Source organism: Lissotriton helveticus, chromosome 3_1 (genome assembly GCF_964261635.1).
Source record: "Lissotriton helveticus chromosome 3_1, aLisHel1.1, whole genome shotgun sequence".
In the NCBI taxonomy this organism is placed as follows: domain Eukaryota; kingdom Metazoa; phylum Chordata; class Amphibia; order Caudata; family Salamandridae; genus Lissotriton; species Lissotriton helveticus.
Window position 1 is genome coordinate 798,202,324 of NC_136061.1, and position 16,000 is coordinate 798,218,323.

The 16,000-nt window shown below is 42.4% G+C and overlaps 1 protein-coding gene across 1 annotated transcript; it reads right to left on the reverse strand.

Annotated features, from left to right (window-relative positions):
• Positions 1–6,335: 6,335 nt before the first annotated feature.
• Positions 6,336–15,737, reverse strand: RPS13 (ribosomal protein S13). Its single transcript, XM_078681041.1, has 6 exons — positions 15,590–15,737; positions 14,948–14,996; positions 14,317–14,395; positions 7,859–8,028; positions 7,615–7,715; positions 6,336–6,414 (listed from the first exon to the last, which is right to left on the reverse strand). The coding sequence occupies exons 1-6, from the start codon at positions 15,610–15,612 to the stop codon at positions 6,381–6,383; spliced, it is 456 nt and encodes a 151-aa protein (XP_078537167.1). The 5' UTR covers positions 15,613–15,737; the 3' UTR covers positions 6,336–6,380.
• Between the last annotated feature and the right edge of the window lie 263 nt (positions 15,738–16,000).

The following is a 16,000-nucleotide window of genomic DNA, read 5'->3' on the forward strand; positions in this document are numbered from 1 at the left end:
CACGAAGAACACCTTTACAATGTACAAATCGAAAAATGTTGAGTGTCTAAGGTGTTTTAAAGTGTGACCGGTGTTTCGCTCCATTGGAGAAATATACAGATCATCATCGGGACATTCAATTCATGCCGGTTAAGTAGAGCCTTGTTAACCTGGGAGAGCAAGGTGAAGAAGGAATATAGGGGATGGGGGGGGGGGGGGGAGGCATTTGCCCTACTCTGGTTGGCTGGGTTCCCCCATCTGCAAGATGGCCGGGACTGGGAGCCATGCTTCACCTCTCCTCCCCCACCTAAAGGGTGCGGTTGGCAACGGTGGGCACACCTCTCTTCCTCACTTGTTTTTCCTGCCGGTTCTCTTGCTTAAAGTGGGGGTCAGAACCGGTGGGGGCCAGTTGCTAAAAGCAGCAACAGGCCTGAGGAAGCTGGCAAAGGCGGCAAGCCTCTGAAGCTTCCCCCTTAGTGTACCCTGCCCATCCTGGGGGAGAAGGCGTTGCACCTCGTCCCAGAATGTGGATTGTTTCAGACTCCAAGAGCATCAGGCTCTTGACCCAGGGGTCCAGAAACATGACTGTTGGTGGCAGCTGGCGAGCAGCCACTCATCCTGGATACTAGTAGGTCATTTTTCAGGGGGCATCTCTAAGATGCCCTCTGCTCATTTTTCATTAAATCCCACACTGGCATCAGTGTGGGTTTAATATACTGAGAAGTTTGATACCAAACTTCTCAGTTTTCAGTAAAGCCATTATGGTACTGTGGAGTTCGTAATGAAAAACTCCCAGCACCATATACTTTTAATGACATTACTGCACTTAAAATGTCTAAGAATTGGCTTAGACATTTTGGGGTACAGGGCTCACACCTGTACACTCACCACTGGTATAGTGCACCGAGCTAGAGGGATTGCTGACCTATGCCAGGGCAGTGGGTTGTGTGCCATGTCGCCTCTTCACTCTGGTCTCAACCAAAACACTCAGCCTGCAAACCAGTGTGCGAGTGTAAAGGTACAGGGCTTCTTAGGGTAGCACAATAAGTGCTGCAGCCCTTAGACATCTTCCCTGGTCCCAATGCCAGAGGTACCTGTAGTACCATTCACCAGGAACTGGCCAGAGTGCGCCAATTGGGTTTGGTCTTCAATGCAGTTTTAGGGAAAGAACATAGGGCCTGGGTACCGGATTCGCGGGAGCCCAGGACACACTTAAAGTACATCAACAGTTCAGCAAAAAGTGGGGGCAACCACGCAGAAAGAGGGCATTTTCTTACAGTCAAGTTTGGTTTTACTTTTCTAGTCAAGGTTTATATGAGGACATCATGCTTACGATAATATACATTTACCAGTGAATTTTATTGACCTAGCTCCACCCAGTACTAAGATGACCCTTCTCTCGCTCGATACAGCAGGTGGTCTTTGATAGGGTTGACTGAGGATAAATTCAAAAGGCCCTTGCAACAAAAAAAAAACCCGAACAGCCTGCTTGTGTTTTGTATGATACAGGCCCAGTGATGTCCTCCTTCATTGTGGCCAATGATGCAAATCTTGCAGCTCAAATTAAAACCAATGGGAAATTGTTGCATAACATTCACCTTACGCAGGGGGTGAGACAGGGATGTATCCTTATCTTATTATTGCCCTGGCTATTGAGCCCCTCGTTCTGAGAACCACCAATAATCGAGGTCAAAGGTGGGGTGCTTTTTGTCCTTCCTGACTAACCTGAGAGTCCATCTTAGCACTTTTTGAAAACACGTGAGCCTTCTCTTCCTTGTCTGGCTTTCGCATCAACTACACCAAGTCCACAGGGATAAAAGTAGCAGAGCCAACCCAGAGCATATCATACTGCCTTCAGGCTGCAGGTGTCAGATATACAGACACCCTTACATTATCTAGGCATATGACTATCGGCACAGTGCAATGCTTTGAATAATTGCAATCTGCCCCCTTTGCTATCCATCTTTTTAAAGATCGTTTTTGTTGGGACGTGCATGCATGATCTGTCCTGGATTAGTAGGCTCAATAGAATCAAGATGAACTTGCTCTCCTTCCGCTACATGTAGCTTAAACACTGCCTTTGGTTATTCCCAGGGAGACTTTGAAAGATACATTCTCGCCTCCCAAACCTTCATATTGGAGGGTAAATCTCAGTCATCAAGGCCACCCTCTTTAACGGATAAATGAAAGAAGGTTTTTGTTTACTCCACCCTTTCTATCACACAAGCAACAGAACAGATTTAATCAGAAGAGGAAACCTTGCTTGCAAAGAATATTTTTAATGTGCTCACAACATGGTATCTGACTCCGGTTAGTCAAAGCAATGTTCAGAACAATTGACATTTGATGGAGGGAAGGTCAGGGAAAGGGCAAGGGTACAGTGGCTAATATTTGGTGGACATGTCCAAAGGCTCAATCTTATTTGGCAGCCTTATTGATTCTCCCTAAGGATATAGCAGGAGTTGCTCTCCCATTTGATTCAATAGTGATCTTGCTGGGCCAATCAGGTGCAGATAGTGTATTCCATGCATTCACGAATGGAGGGAGACATTCTACAATTTCTCTTAGCAGGTAATTTACCTTAGCCTATTGATAGAAGCCTCACCACCACTGGGCCTGTGGTTGACAAATGTCTGGCGTGTTTTATCATACCTGGCTGCTAAAACATGGAACTCACTCCCCGCTTACCTTCGCCTTACCCAGAACCACCTAGCATTCAGAAAGAACTTTAAAACGTGGATATTTGACAAGTAATCCTCCTCCCCTTTCTAAGCGCCTTGAGACCCTCTGGGTATGTAGTGCGCTATATAAATCCCCTGACTTGACTTGACGATGGAGAAACGGACTGCCCACATTTTAAAAGACTTGGAAACCATTTAAGGAATATATTAAGAATCAGAATAGGGGCAGGAAAATGTTTTGTTCCTGATTTGGTAAAGAAGAGCAGGTACCACAGAATGTCTGGCTCTTTCTAACATGACAGTCATCCAATGGATTATGATTTTAACAATTATTGCCTGGTGTAATCAAAGGAAAAACAGCTGCTTATCTCTGCTGGGAAGCCGCACAGGGGCGACTACGTATTTGTGATTATCCTGGATTACAAGCATAGGGGACAAACAAAGCATGTTCAGAAAACACCAGATGAGGGATCTCAACAGTCAATGGTAACTTAATAGGCCCCAAGCAAACAATTAGCATACACATGGTCCAAGATCAATATGTAAAAATGAGCACCCTAGCTTTTGAAATGGTCTTTGGTGGTTGCCATGCTTAAATATCTTAAATACAAAATGAACTTTTTACATTTGGCATCGTAATGCAGCGAAGAAAAGTATTGAACTATTAAAGATTACACCACGTTACGTGTACTATATACCAGCAGTTCAGAAATTGGACCACAATCAATTGGGGGTTTTAGAAGGCCGATAAGGATGTGCTTTAAAGTGTGCATGGGCAAAAAAGGAAGCTCGCTGCTTTTATGCTATACTGCAAATGCTCAAGGAGGAACAAATATATTGTAGTCCGTTTTTCAAAGACAGACGACAGCACCAACTTTGAGGGACAAATCTGGTTATTCCATTGCTTACCATATAAGTAGCAAACACGGAGCAAGAAGCATCTGATCCATTCAAAAAAATCTAATGTGCCAGTTCATTAAAAACACAACACATGGAATGATTTATAAGCAATAGCTAATTCATGTCATTTCTACAATGGCTTCAAAATCCCCAAGAACAGAGTGCAGATCCTGCTGTGATGGCTGACAGCTTCTGCATGCAGATATGCATCCGAAAAGGTATCATTATAGAGCATTAGACTGTACGTCGGACATAACAGTATGAAATGTCCACTTCTAGTCTGAGGTTCACAGCCTGGAAAAGCGCTCTCCCTGCCATGCTTCACCCCACCAGCCCATTCCAGACCACTGATAACATACTGTCTGAACAACTTTCCCCAACAAATCTAGCAATCTGTGCAGAAGGCTTTGAGACGTACACCTATTGATAGTGTCAAAAATCCAGCTCATCTTTACAGAAAATTACTGAATAGGCAAACTTAGTACTGGAAAGGCGGTGCCTGCATCGAAGGTGTTCGTACCTGCTAGTGTTATAAAAATACACGAAGGCAGTGTTTCTATTACTGTGTATTACAGTTTAGTCTTCTTACCCTGTTCTGGGGCTTGGATTAGAATGTTTCCAGTTATGTAAATGGATATGGACAGGTCTACGCAAAATGTTTGGGATGGACATAGCAAGTTTAGATCCATAGAGGATGTTGGTTGCATGTAGGTGCAGCAGGAAGATGTCACTATTTCACAGGTCTCTTGGTGTAGACAAAGCCAGTTCTGAGGCCTTCACGCATTAAACTCCAGTGGATGTCCGTTATTCGTTTTTTCTGGATAGTTTGAGTTTTCGCAGCATGTCTGGATACATTTTGCGGCTCTTTTATGCAGTAGGAATTTGGACTATATATTCCCATGGCGTTGCAGTGCGAGGCCATAATTGGGAGAGAGGGGCGTGGGAAGGGCTAACGTCCGTAGGGCCAGTCAGAATTTAGTAGTTCGAAGATTCCTTACGGTTTAACTGTGAACGTCGCCATTATTAGCCACTATGTGGAGCTCCAGGGCTGTGGTTAAGGCATAGTCTGTTTTCTTGGGTAAACAGATAAGAGCTGCGCTAGTCCTTTGTTTTTTGGATTGCTTTTACTTTGCACATAAGACTCGGAAGAAAACCCATTGACAGATATCTATAAATCATTAGGCTCTGGGCATGGCTCCGGGCGGCTTCACTGCTCTTTTACAAATTAGACACTCGGTCACCCAACTGCACACCCTAACTGTGGCACTATGCAGTCTTATTTTCTTCGCAAAATTCCTTAAACCCCGATCTTCCAGATCTATTCCACTATGCATTCCCCTTCACCCCCCCCCCCCCCCCCCCCCCACTCCCCCCATTACAACATTAGCCAGGGTTGGGCGAGTTGTGGGATTAAATCAGATGAGAAACATTGGACATGATCTTTACCTGAACGAATAACTTTGCACAAGAGGAACACAGGAGAGACAAAGATGATATATGTGGCAGTAAAGTCCTTGACGCCGCACTTCAGATACAACTGCTCAGCGAAGCGTTGAGGACACTGTAGGTGTATGCATGCTATTCCATATATTGTGGTGCTCCCCCAAATGAACATTTTTGGGACAATCATGGCCACTATTGACCAAATTGAGGACAGAACTCGAGAAAACCTCTATCTATTCTTACAGGGGTTTATACAGAGGATTACTCTTCTCTAGGGGGAGAAGAATCAAATAATCTTCTAGCTCTAGCAACTAAGCGGACTATTTAGATAGTCTGTGGGGCAAGCCAAGTTTTTAAAGAGCCTGACATTCCTTTTTTTGTAGCAGTTGCAAGTAATCACAGAAACAGTTTTAAGATTGCACTTTATTTTTACAGCTTCTTTTTGGTGGGATGAGTCCTACAGGGCTCAGAAGGCTTACTACTGATTGATGATTTGTTACTTAGGCCCCCATTTAGATTTACGATAAAAACAGTGGTTTAGCGTTCTTAGTTCCATTATGCAGAGTTCAGGGTTCTGCATGAGTGGAGTTAATAAAGACTAAGCACCATATTTAAAAGAGCCCACATATTTAAGATGCTTTTTGGAGGTTTCACAGACAAGCATGCTGCCATGTCGTGCGCATGAAGTTTTAATTATTTAGTGTGCTTGAACAGTAAGAGTTGACTATGCAGTGCTGGACAGGAAACATTTTACTCTAGGATTCCAAGAATCTGGGATAGTGAGAGAAAGGAGGGCAGACTACAGGGGGATGAGTCATTAAGTGCAGAATCGGACAGATATCACATTTACAATACAAAAATTATGGATTACTTGCTTGGTCCCACAAACGCTATATTTTAAATTAATGTAGACACTATTAGCTAGCCTTCTGGCTTTAGAACTAAAGACGTTCAAGTCCAAAATTAGATATACTTCCCAAAAAATATTCTGCTAAAGTAAAGAAGCTATTAGGAGGAATATTGCAATGGATCTTGGTAGCATCATGGGAAAAGAGGGCCATTAGAAGCTAATTTAATTAGCGGCCGGCATCCACATGTACTATCCAACACTTGCCCTCAAATACTCCAAGCTGGACTCAACAGCATATTAACTCAGTAAAAAAAATTGGGGATGTTCTATCCATTAGAAGTCTAGGTAGTCAGAAAATGTCCTTGTGCAATATATTTTAACCATACAGAGAAAATTGGGATAGTGAAAAAAAACAAAAAGGCAGATAGACATCGTACAGGAACACACAAGGTAAAGTCAAATATGGAAACAAAAGAGCGGTCTGTAATTTAGTTGAAAAGTTTATTTGTTAGCAGGGCAAAATATAATTATGCTACCAGGGCTGAAGCCGTTGAAGATTCACTGTAAGGAAGAAAAAAGACCAATTAGGACACGGGCTAACAAAGAGTATATAACATTTCTAAACCAGAATAACTAATTAGATTTGCTTTACATGGTTAGTTTCTCCATCCAAATGGGTAATTTTAACTGCTTAACCTAATCCCCTTTCCACTTTTTAGTTAGGAGTTTATGGAAGCATGAGGTAATCGACAACCAAATTAGCATCAATTACAACTTCCCCATTCCTTCGACTTTAATACATGCACTGCATCCAGGAAAGGCAGGCAAAGATTATAAACTGTAGCTATAGATTTGTGGCCTTAATATGCGTTAAGGCTTTAAAATGTAGGTTTTCTAAATCTAGATTTGTTCAACGCAAGAGATAAAACCATTAAAACATAATGCATTAAACCTTCATAGGAGAAGGTTGAGTAGGTAACATACAATATAATATGCACCTACAAGTCAGCCTACAAAAGTTCTAAACCACAAATTCAAAGTATAAAGGGTCTACCACTGAAAGGAATGATGGGCGTGGCAGGTCCTTTCATAAGCCATTAACGCTTGACTAGTTTACTTCGCGGACAACTTAGGTCCAGACTAAACTGATTGCATGGCATTGTGCTAATACATATAACACTAAAGCAACTTTTATTGTAGCATGGATGGACTGATGACTTTGTACATGGGTTCAATGTGGACGGTGCATTACTAATTTTAACAGCGAATACCCAACAATTGGCAAGAGTCACCCAAGGATCCAGCAGACACCAAATCAGGAACATTAAATATGCATCAGGTGGAATCTCCTTCCAAAAGCTATAGTCTAATTCACAACTGACAAATCACTTTACAAATGTTGCCCGCCCAACAAGTCTTACATTTGACAAAGTAATCTCCAGTTGGCATCCTAATATTGGAAAGCTTTCCCAGTATACTTCTGGATAATCATTTTGGGCACGGAACTCCGGTAGGAGTGGACATTACTTTTCTGTCCGTTGTTACGAACGTACATTAAAACACAGTCCCACAGTTTTTCTATATTTAATGCTTAATGATTAACTTATATCCTTTACTCTGTTCTCCCCATACATCTAATCTGTTGAGACCCTTTAAAGCTGGTGTACTGCAGCCCGATGAACCTGTATCTAAAGCAGTCTTGTATCTGTCAAAAGCGCTCCAATTCCACCACACTAAACACGTTTGTAGGAGAATACTCACTACTTCCAGTTTGGCGGTAGCACTCTCCTAGTCTTGTAATAGCGGGCCAGCCTGTGAATTCTGCTTTCGATCAGAATGAGACGAAATTTAGCATCCTTGTCCTGAAAGTTGAAAAATAAAACCTTAACATTTCTCGAAGGGGGGCAAACACTATCCAATAAGCCAATACAATTGTTTAAGCAACTAATGTTGCGAGGCCAACATTGAAAATGTTCAGCCGTTTAATTAAAATGGTATTCATTACCTTACGGTTTCTCTCAAGATGCTTGCGCACCGCAACAGCCTTTTTGATCAAATGATACAGATCTTCGGGAAGGTCTGGGGCAAGTCCTTTGGATTTAAGTATTCTCAGGATTTTGTTGCCAGTAACAAAGCGAACCTGAGCAACACCATGTGAATCTCTCAGAATCACACCTAGAAAAAGGTTTTGCAGGACATAGAAGGTTACAACTCTGAGTACGAACAATTCAAATTGTGCAGCAAATGACGTTCAAACTCACTAAGACTATAATCCACACAGGCGAAGAACCTTTGTTGTTAAACATGCATATATTCAAATTAATTGCAGTGTTTTGTCCAAGCTCTGTAGGTAAAGTAATATCAAAACACCAACCATGCTAAAACTGGGTACAATCCACACCTGTGGAGTTATTGGAACAACCAATGTTAATACCTTTAAAAGAAAAGGGTGAATGCTGCAGGACCACTGTAGCAAAATGGCCACAGTTGTGCACCAGTCATCCAGCATTCAAGCGACCAACATGGGCACAAGGAGTCAAGCAGGATAAATTAAAGCAATGATCTAATTTTTTGGGGGGTGGAAGGGTCTGTCACCTCAGCCAGGCAAGTGCCAAAGTCCAAGGCTCAAGTAATAAGGATAGCCCAACCAATATTTGCCCGTTTAACCATATTTCTAGACATTTAGTGAAATTAATTGCAGTATGTGAAGTTCTCATCAGCTCTCCCTACAATCACCACTTAAACCGTAATTAAATTAGTCAATTAGGTAGAGTACATGAAATTAACTATTTTCTTGCCAGTTTAAAAGATTTGTCAGGAGACTCCTAGTACTGCAATCTCCACACAGTTTGCTACCTCCTTCCTTCAGATGCCACAAGCAGGCAACCCACAACCAATCCATCCAGGCAGATAAGCATTTTAGAGAAAGTAAATCATTCTAACGTACAAGTGTTTACAACTTTAGGTTCATTTAAAAAATAAGCTTGACGTTTGCATTGAATCCGAATCCAGTATCTCAGTGATGTGGAATTCTTATAGCCCAACGCCCGCCCTGCCCATATTGTTCGGGGTCAGAGGCAACAAGTTCTTATGTGCATTTTGTCATTGGGTCAAGTAGGCCACAACCCCCTACAACACAAACCCTTTGGATGCTAGTTTACAGTACCGCATTATGGATCAGGGAAAGGCATTGCCTGCAGTTAAGGTACTATGTGCCCATGTGTTAATGCGGTTCAAACTTGTATTGATAGTTTATTAATGTAAAGCCTTTATTAGGGTGGAAGCTATAAAATGTAAGCTCAGACTGCACTGAGTGGTTCAATTACAACCTTGTTGATTCTTCTTGTTTTACTATGTGTTTGAAGTAATTTTTTAACCAATGTGTAATGTTTTTAATTATATTTTTTATATGAATTGTAACTGAATTGTGGAATAAATCTAACTCAAATTGTTTACCAATACATGTTGTTGACAAGTATTATATTATTTTCTTTCGCCTCTAGAACTACCTTAATGTGTTAATAATTTGCAACTGTCCGTGTGTTACTGGTATTGAGAATTAGTACACATAACTTTGCCTTTCCCACCGATAGTATGGTATGCTGTCTTCCAATATTGATACATAAATAGGACGATACTGTCCATCAACCTGGGACATTTTTGTTCTTTAACTACTCAATTATAAAAAGGTACACACGTTTTTCAATATTTAGCAATATGAGGCTATGCATAATGCTCCCAGAATGCTCTGATTAGATGCAAATATTTGCAGAAGCTTGATTAGATCGAGTGTCTGCTTTCAAAATAAAATGTTCACCAAAAATTGCAAACATATTTCAACAAACTACTGTAATATTGTAGGTACCATTTCTTTGCCGCATCAATTAGTAAAATGTAGTGATGTAGGCTAGCATTTTCCAAAAATATTCATTTTTTAATAATTCTTTTTATTAAACAAATCAGCCAAAATCAAATTACAGAAGAGAATTGCCATATCAATCACAAAATATAACACTTCAGGGGTATAGGACGGTAGAGCACACATCAGGAACCTCGTGGGGAAGGGGGCACATCAAGTACAGCATCCCTGGGTGGCACACAGATCTCTCATCTATAACAATTCCAAGGTACCAATATCAATGCCCACTTTGGAGGGCGTCCCCTCACCATGAAAACAGTCTTTTCCCTAAACATACTCCATTCTAAGTTGTTTTCCCATACCTCCAAGGTGGGGGGGGGGGGGGTGTTCTGCTACCCACAGCTGGGCAATATTTCTTTTCGCTATCATGAAGCCCAATGTAGCCCACTGTGTCTGTGCAGAGTTTAGGTCTCTGGGCTCCCATATGTTCAAAAGGCATCTCCTCGCTTCAGGCAGCAAGGAGATCCCCAATACCTCCTGTACGGTGTTGTGAATCTTGCGCCAAAAATGATATATTCAAATTCCCAGGTGATATGAAGGAAAGTGCCTGTAAGGACACATTAGTCTACAAAAACCGGTGTCAGATAGACCCATATGCATAAGCCGGGGCATCGTAACAGACCCTATGCAGTATCTTTAGCTGAACAAGCCGCAATCCAGCAGGAATGGCGACCACCCTAGGAGAGGACACGGCAGACTGCCAGTCCACGGCATCTAATTCTATACCATCTTGGACCCACCTAGCCCTCAACTCCTCAAGAGGATTAGCCCTATGGTGAATTAGCTTCTTATATATCAAGGAGATCGTTTTTTTCAGGGAGGTGTCCATCAAGAATTCTATCCTCGAGAGGCCAGGGCTCCGGGAGATCCGCCTTTCCAAGTAGTGCCGCCTGGAGCGAGTGCCGAACCTGTGCATAACGGAAGTACTCTGAGCTAGTCAACTCAAATTCCGCCTGCATTTCTGCGATTGACTTGATCTTCCCTTTGCCCCAGATATCCTTAATGAAGGAGATCCCTATCAGGTCCAACCTATCAACCCCCTTCGACCTCCAGAGCTTACCTAACTTCTCAGAGTCAAAAAGCAGGGTGGCCAAGGTCAGTATATCTTTCCACCACAAAGAACTCGTGACATCATGCTAGATCCGGACAGCATGCTTGGTCAGCCCAGTCAAGTCCAGCCTAGTCGGTTTAGAGTACAGTGCCCTGCTGTATCTACCCCCCGGGAAATGCCATTTATCCATGACATAGCCCAGGTCGGCGATTGGGCCAAACGTTCCGTGGTTGATCGCAGCCAGCTGTACCAAAAATATACTGATTTGAAAATCAGTGTAACCAGTTAATATAATTATGGGAAACAAAAAAACAAGCATCGGTAAAGCCAGTAGGTTTGACATTTTTGGGTCAGCCTTTTGGTTTACAATGCGTGACTTGTTTTGGCATGGTTTTTGTAAAACTAATGGTGAGGGAGCTGCCGAGCCCTCACCATTATAACAAACATTAGCAAAAGCACACATTGCCACACTAGTTCCTGGGACGGAACAAAATTAGTGTATCCGTATGCACAAAATGCTGGCAATCAGTGAAGCTAGCCGATAGAGACAGAATTTTAATAAACACAAATGGTAAACGCCAGATCTAATTAGGGGCCCAGTTATTAAAGTCTCAAAACTGCACCCACGTCCTTGCATTAAGTGCAGATATACAGCTTTCGTGAATTCACAAGACTTTACAGAAGCAGACCAAGAAACAGTACTCCCATAAAATATTTGTGAACTATATTTTAGCATGAGCAAATATGCAGGTGTAGATTTGCTCATGAGAAAATCTGAGCGTTTGGAAGTTCACTTTCCCTCCAACCACTTTTTTCCCCCAACCGTGGAAGTCGTTTTATATCAGCCATTGTCATTAGCAGATTTCCAACCCTTCTCAGTATGGGAAAAGATTAGAGAAGAGTTGGTGAAAACCCTTAAAATATGCAAGTTGGGCTTGCAAACACAAAAGGGCATTCTAAAAGTGGCAACATAAGGGAATTGCTAGTATTCAAACCCTACTATGGAAGGAGCATAACCAGAGAGGCTTTTTCAGAGCTATTATATAAAGGAGATTGCTGCCATAATTTGCTGCCGCATAACATGGCACAAAAGGGACAAGTTGGTTTTTTAATGAAATTCCACACCCCTGATCTGCATGTGTTAAATATATTAAACCTACTGGCTTTGTTAATGCTAGTGTTCCCTACAGCACCAGAAATTCGTATCTGGAAGGAAAAAAAAAATGAATAGAACCAGGTTTAAGGTATTCTCTATGTCAGCTTTGATTGCCTTTTGTTGAAGACCCATCATCTCCAATACATAGGCACTGGCAATGCCCATTGGCCCGGCTTTAAAATAACATAGTATGGGAATGGATATGTAAGTTTGTGGAAGCAAAGTACTGTAGAATAATACTGGCTTAGTTTGAAAGGTCAGATACCAGACCTAGAAAAATCCAGGCAAGTTACTGACTGCCCCCCTCCCATCTGTGCTTCTGCCAAAGGAAAAAAACTATGCAGTTTGCCAAGACACTTTAATAGTATTACACTGTCATGTGTGTGCCCCTAAGAGTTCAAATTCAGGCATCTGAATAAATAAACGCAACTGTGTGGAGAGAAGGACTTTGTTGTGGAAGCACCAACTTATGCCCAATCAAAACATACTTACTTGTGGCTCACAGCATGTGGGAGAGCTAAAGCCATCTTCTGGTGACCGAATGGTCTGAGAACTCCTGCGCTGTCAAGCCGGATCATAACAAGCATTTGTAATAGGTCTTGAATTTGAGAGTTTGAGCTATTGGCATTGCATTTAGGTGTTTTAAAACAGATGAAAGGTAGCGCCAATAGCGTAAACTCTTGCAAGTGTGAGACCTTTTGTGTGCTATTAAGTTTTTTTTGTTTAAACGTTGGGAGAGCATGTCCTGTCTGCAACAGCAGGCAGGACAAAGCTATTTGAGGAACGTGCTTGGATGCTGTAATTAAAGCCTACAGAGTAACAAAGGTTAACAAGGGGTGTTCCTCATGTGTGCTCTATCCCCCAAGTACTGCCTATCAAAGTACATCGGTTGTTTGATATTCTGGGGCCTCCAGATGTGGGTCGGCGCGGAGGCAATCCGTCCAGGATCACACACCACCTGCATGCAAGTGCCTACAGCATCTACACTGTCGTAATCTCAATTTTAAGCAGGGCTCAAAAAATCCACTCGACTACTCGCATTTACGAGCTAAATTTAATGAGGGCACCCTTTCTGGCGAGTAGGAAAACAAACTAACGTTTGTCCTCTTGTCTGTGAAAATGGAGAAAATGTGACAAGGTAACAGGATTTAAAGGAATTTGTATTGCTCAGTAGGTTAATGAGCAATAAAGATGCCTTTAAGTCTTGTCACATTTGCTCCGCTTTCAGACGGAGGTTAAGTAGTTTGCATTTAGGGCGAGGAGATTTTTCAAGGTACTAGTCCTGGAGGACTCGTACCATTTTGGGGATTTTTTGAGCCATGCTAAGGGAATGGCATACTCTTCAAATTTGCACCAAACTCTTGCCAGATGCATAAAAACTGTTTACAAAGCTTAACGTTGCGAGGGACCTACAGTGTTGCTTTCTGCACACACATAGCATGCCCTGCTCAGGAGGGGTATATGCGCCCATATCCCTCCCGGATGAACCATATTGGCGTAGCATATATCAGATATAACTTTCCTTCGCTAACAGGCTGCGATCCCTCGGATATAAATCACTGTAAAGGTGGGCAGGAAGATGGCCAGGAGGTATTAGCTATACGCTCTGCAGGACACGTAGGTTTGTGTCGTGCTGTGGATTTCCCAACGGCCATTACCTCTGCATTTCAGCTCAGGTTTTGCAGGCAATCAAAACTTTGATTAAACCTTCAGACTTTTTTAGAGTCGGTTCAGGCTGTAACCCAGCTGGCCCACTAAAGTGCCAGAGTAAGAAACAAATAAATTGTAGCGAGATAACCGGCGCACCAGAGAAAAATAGATTCTGCTTCGTGGACAGATTAACAAAATGTTGGCTTTGCTAAAGTTTGAAATATAGATGACCCCTGCAAATTAAAACAAGCACGGGTGCGATAATTGCAAACAGATGGCGCCGCTGCTCGCTCCAGAGACTCATAGGCTACGGGAGGGGACAATTAAAGATAAGGCGGGACATACCAGAGCCTTTGACCATTTGCGTGCTTTTTGTGAAAGCCTTACGCAATGGCCAATCAAATGCGAGGCAGTTAAAAAATAAAAATACTCTGGGATTTGGAAGTCCCAACAATAAGCTTCGCAGAGCAGCTCGTACTCAGGCGAGACCTGAAAACCACACAACAGCTCAAGGAAGCTCTAACCAAGCCTACTTAAACCAATAAAGGCACACTTGACACGCACAGCTTAACATAACTGGGATTCTAGAAACCGAGCATACATACACACACATACACACAGTGTTTAAAGTTCAATAGCAGCTGAAATACATACTACACATTACATGGTTTTTTATATTTATCTTACCAATTTGGGAAGGAGTGAGACCCTTTTTTGCTAGCTTGAAAATCTGTTCCTTCACATCATCTGATGTGAGCTTCAACCACTGTGAAGAAAGTTTATTAAAATATTTACATGCAATGTAACCAGGACCAAATGCAAAACCAAATATAAAAATAGATCGCCGTCATCAACATGCGCCCATCAAGTGACCAAGGCGCCATCCAAATCCATAAAAATTAATTTTTAGGCATGCAATTTTAAAATAAGGATTGTGTACAAAAAGTAGTAAATGGGGCTCGATTCAGTCGTACACAACCAGCCCTCACCAATTTGCGCCACTAGAGGAAAGAACAAAAGTACTAACGCCACATTGTTTCGGGAAATTTAATCGACTGCCCTTCAATTAGTATTGGATAGATCTCTAAACATTCACCTGGACAGCCACATGAAAGTCGTATACCAACACAGCATGCAGTAATTTGTATGCCAGGTTTTTAAGTTACAATGTTTAAGTTAGCAGATGCTAAATATTCAACACGTTCGCAAGCATCCTGACCAGTAAGTTGTAACTCAGATATAACGTAAAGTACAAATGATTTCACATCACATTTTTTGGGGTAATGTTAATTAACCACAAGAATAAGAGGTAACTTACAGTTGGCACGCTTCGCCTGTACGGCAATGCAGATTGGGACAAGCCCTTTCTGTAAAGGAACGTGAAAGAAAATGACGTATCAAACAGAGAAGTGGTAGAACGTAAGATGTGTTTTTCTGAAGCTACAGTATGGAGTATCTACAAAACTTGTGGCACACCAGGTGTATGACCTCAACAGTGGGATTTTATTTACTACGCGCCACTACTCCTCGCTCTCTTTTAACAGTGCAAGTCAATAATAGGACTGAGAGCAAGATGCCTGGGGAACAAGATGCTCACACCACGAGGGGAAGCGTGACATCTCCAAAGTGTCCCTGGTGCAGCCAGTACCCGGTAGCGACACTAAACGTGCACACAGAATAGAAGTTAATGATCATTATTGCACGTTTACACGTGGGTTTATCATGAAGAAAATACACGAGCGGAGTGAGAAGCATCAAGTCTACATTGAGAGCTCATTATAATAACGAGCGCTCTAAAGCCAGCAGTCGCTCCACTTAACCACGTCCTACACCCCCCACCCGCAAACCAAACTCCCTTTCCACGCTGCTAGCTGTCCGATACTGCTCTCATGAGACGGTTCTCCAGCCGCTGTTCCGTATCCCCTTCAGGGTACATTCACAACCCTCACGCCCCGCTTACCCGGGAGCGTGCATGCGACCCATGATGGCGGCGGGAGGAAAAGAGAGACCGCTGGAACGTTCCCGGATGAACACCAAACTAGAAGGAAGTGACGTATCTTCTACGTCTTTACGTAACTGCTTTGGTAGGCTCGTCACAACGTCACACAGGTTTCCTATAGGGACGCACGCTCTTCACGTTGCGAGCTCCCTTAACGGTACTTATTAGACGGTCGTTTGGGATTATTGACCCAAGTGCAAATTCGGAGGTTCTGCTTCGTCAGAGTAGAAATTACAGGATTTAAAATTAGGTGTTGGTTGCATATCAGATGGAAAAAATATATTTAGTTCAGCGCTGTAAAACATTTTATAGATTTACGAAGATTAGCTATGATGTTCTATAGCAGAAAAAACGCCCTTTTGATCCAATTGA

Excerpts from the sequence above, each read along its gene's own strand:
- RPS13 (XM_078681041.1), bottom strand. The coding sequence starts at position 15,612 with ATGGGTCGCATGCACGCTCCCGG. Across the intron at positions 14,997-15,589 it reads GGTCGCATGCACGCTCCCGG|AAAGGGCTTGTCCCAATCTG; the intron begins GTAAGCGGGGCG and ends GTTCCTTTACAG. Across the intron at positions 14,396-14,947 it reads ACAGGCGAAGCGTGCCAACT|TGGTTGAAGCTCACATCAGA; the intron begins GTAAGTTACCTC and ends CTTTCTTCACAG.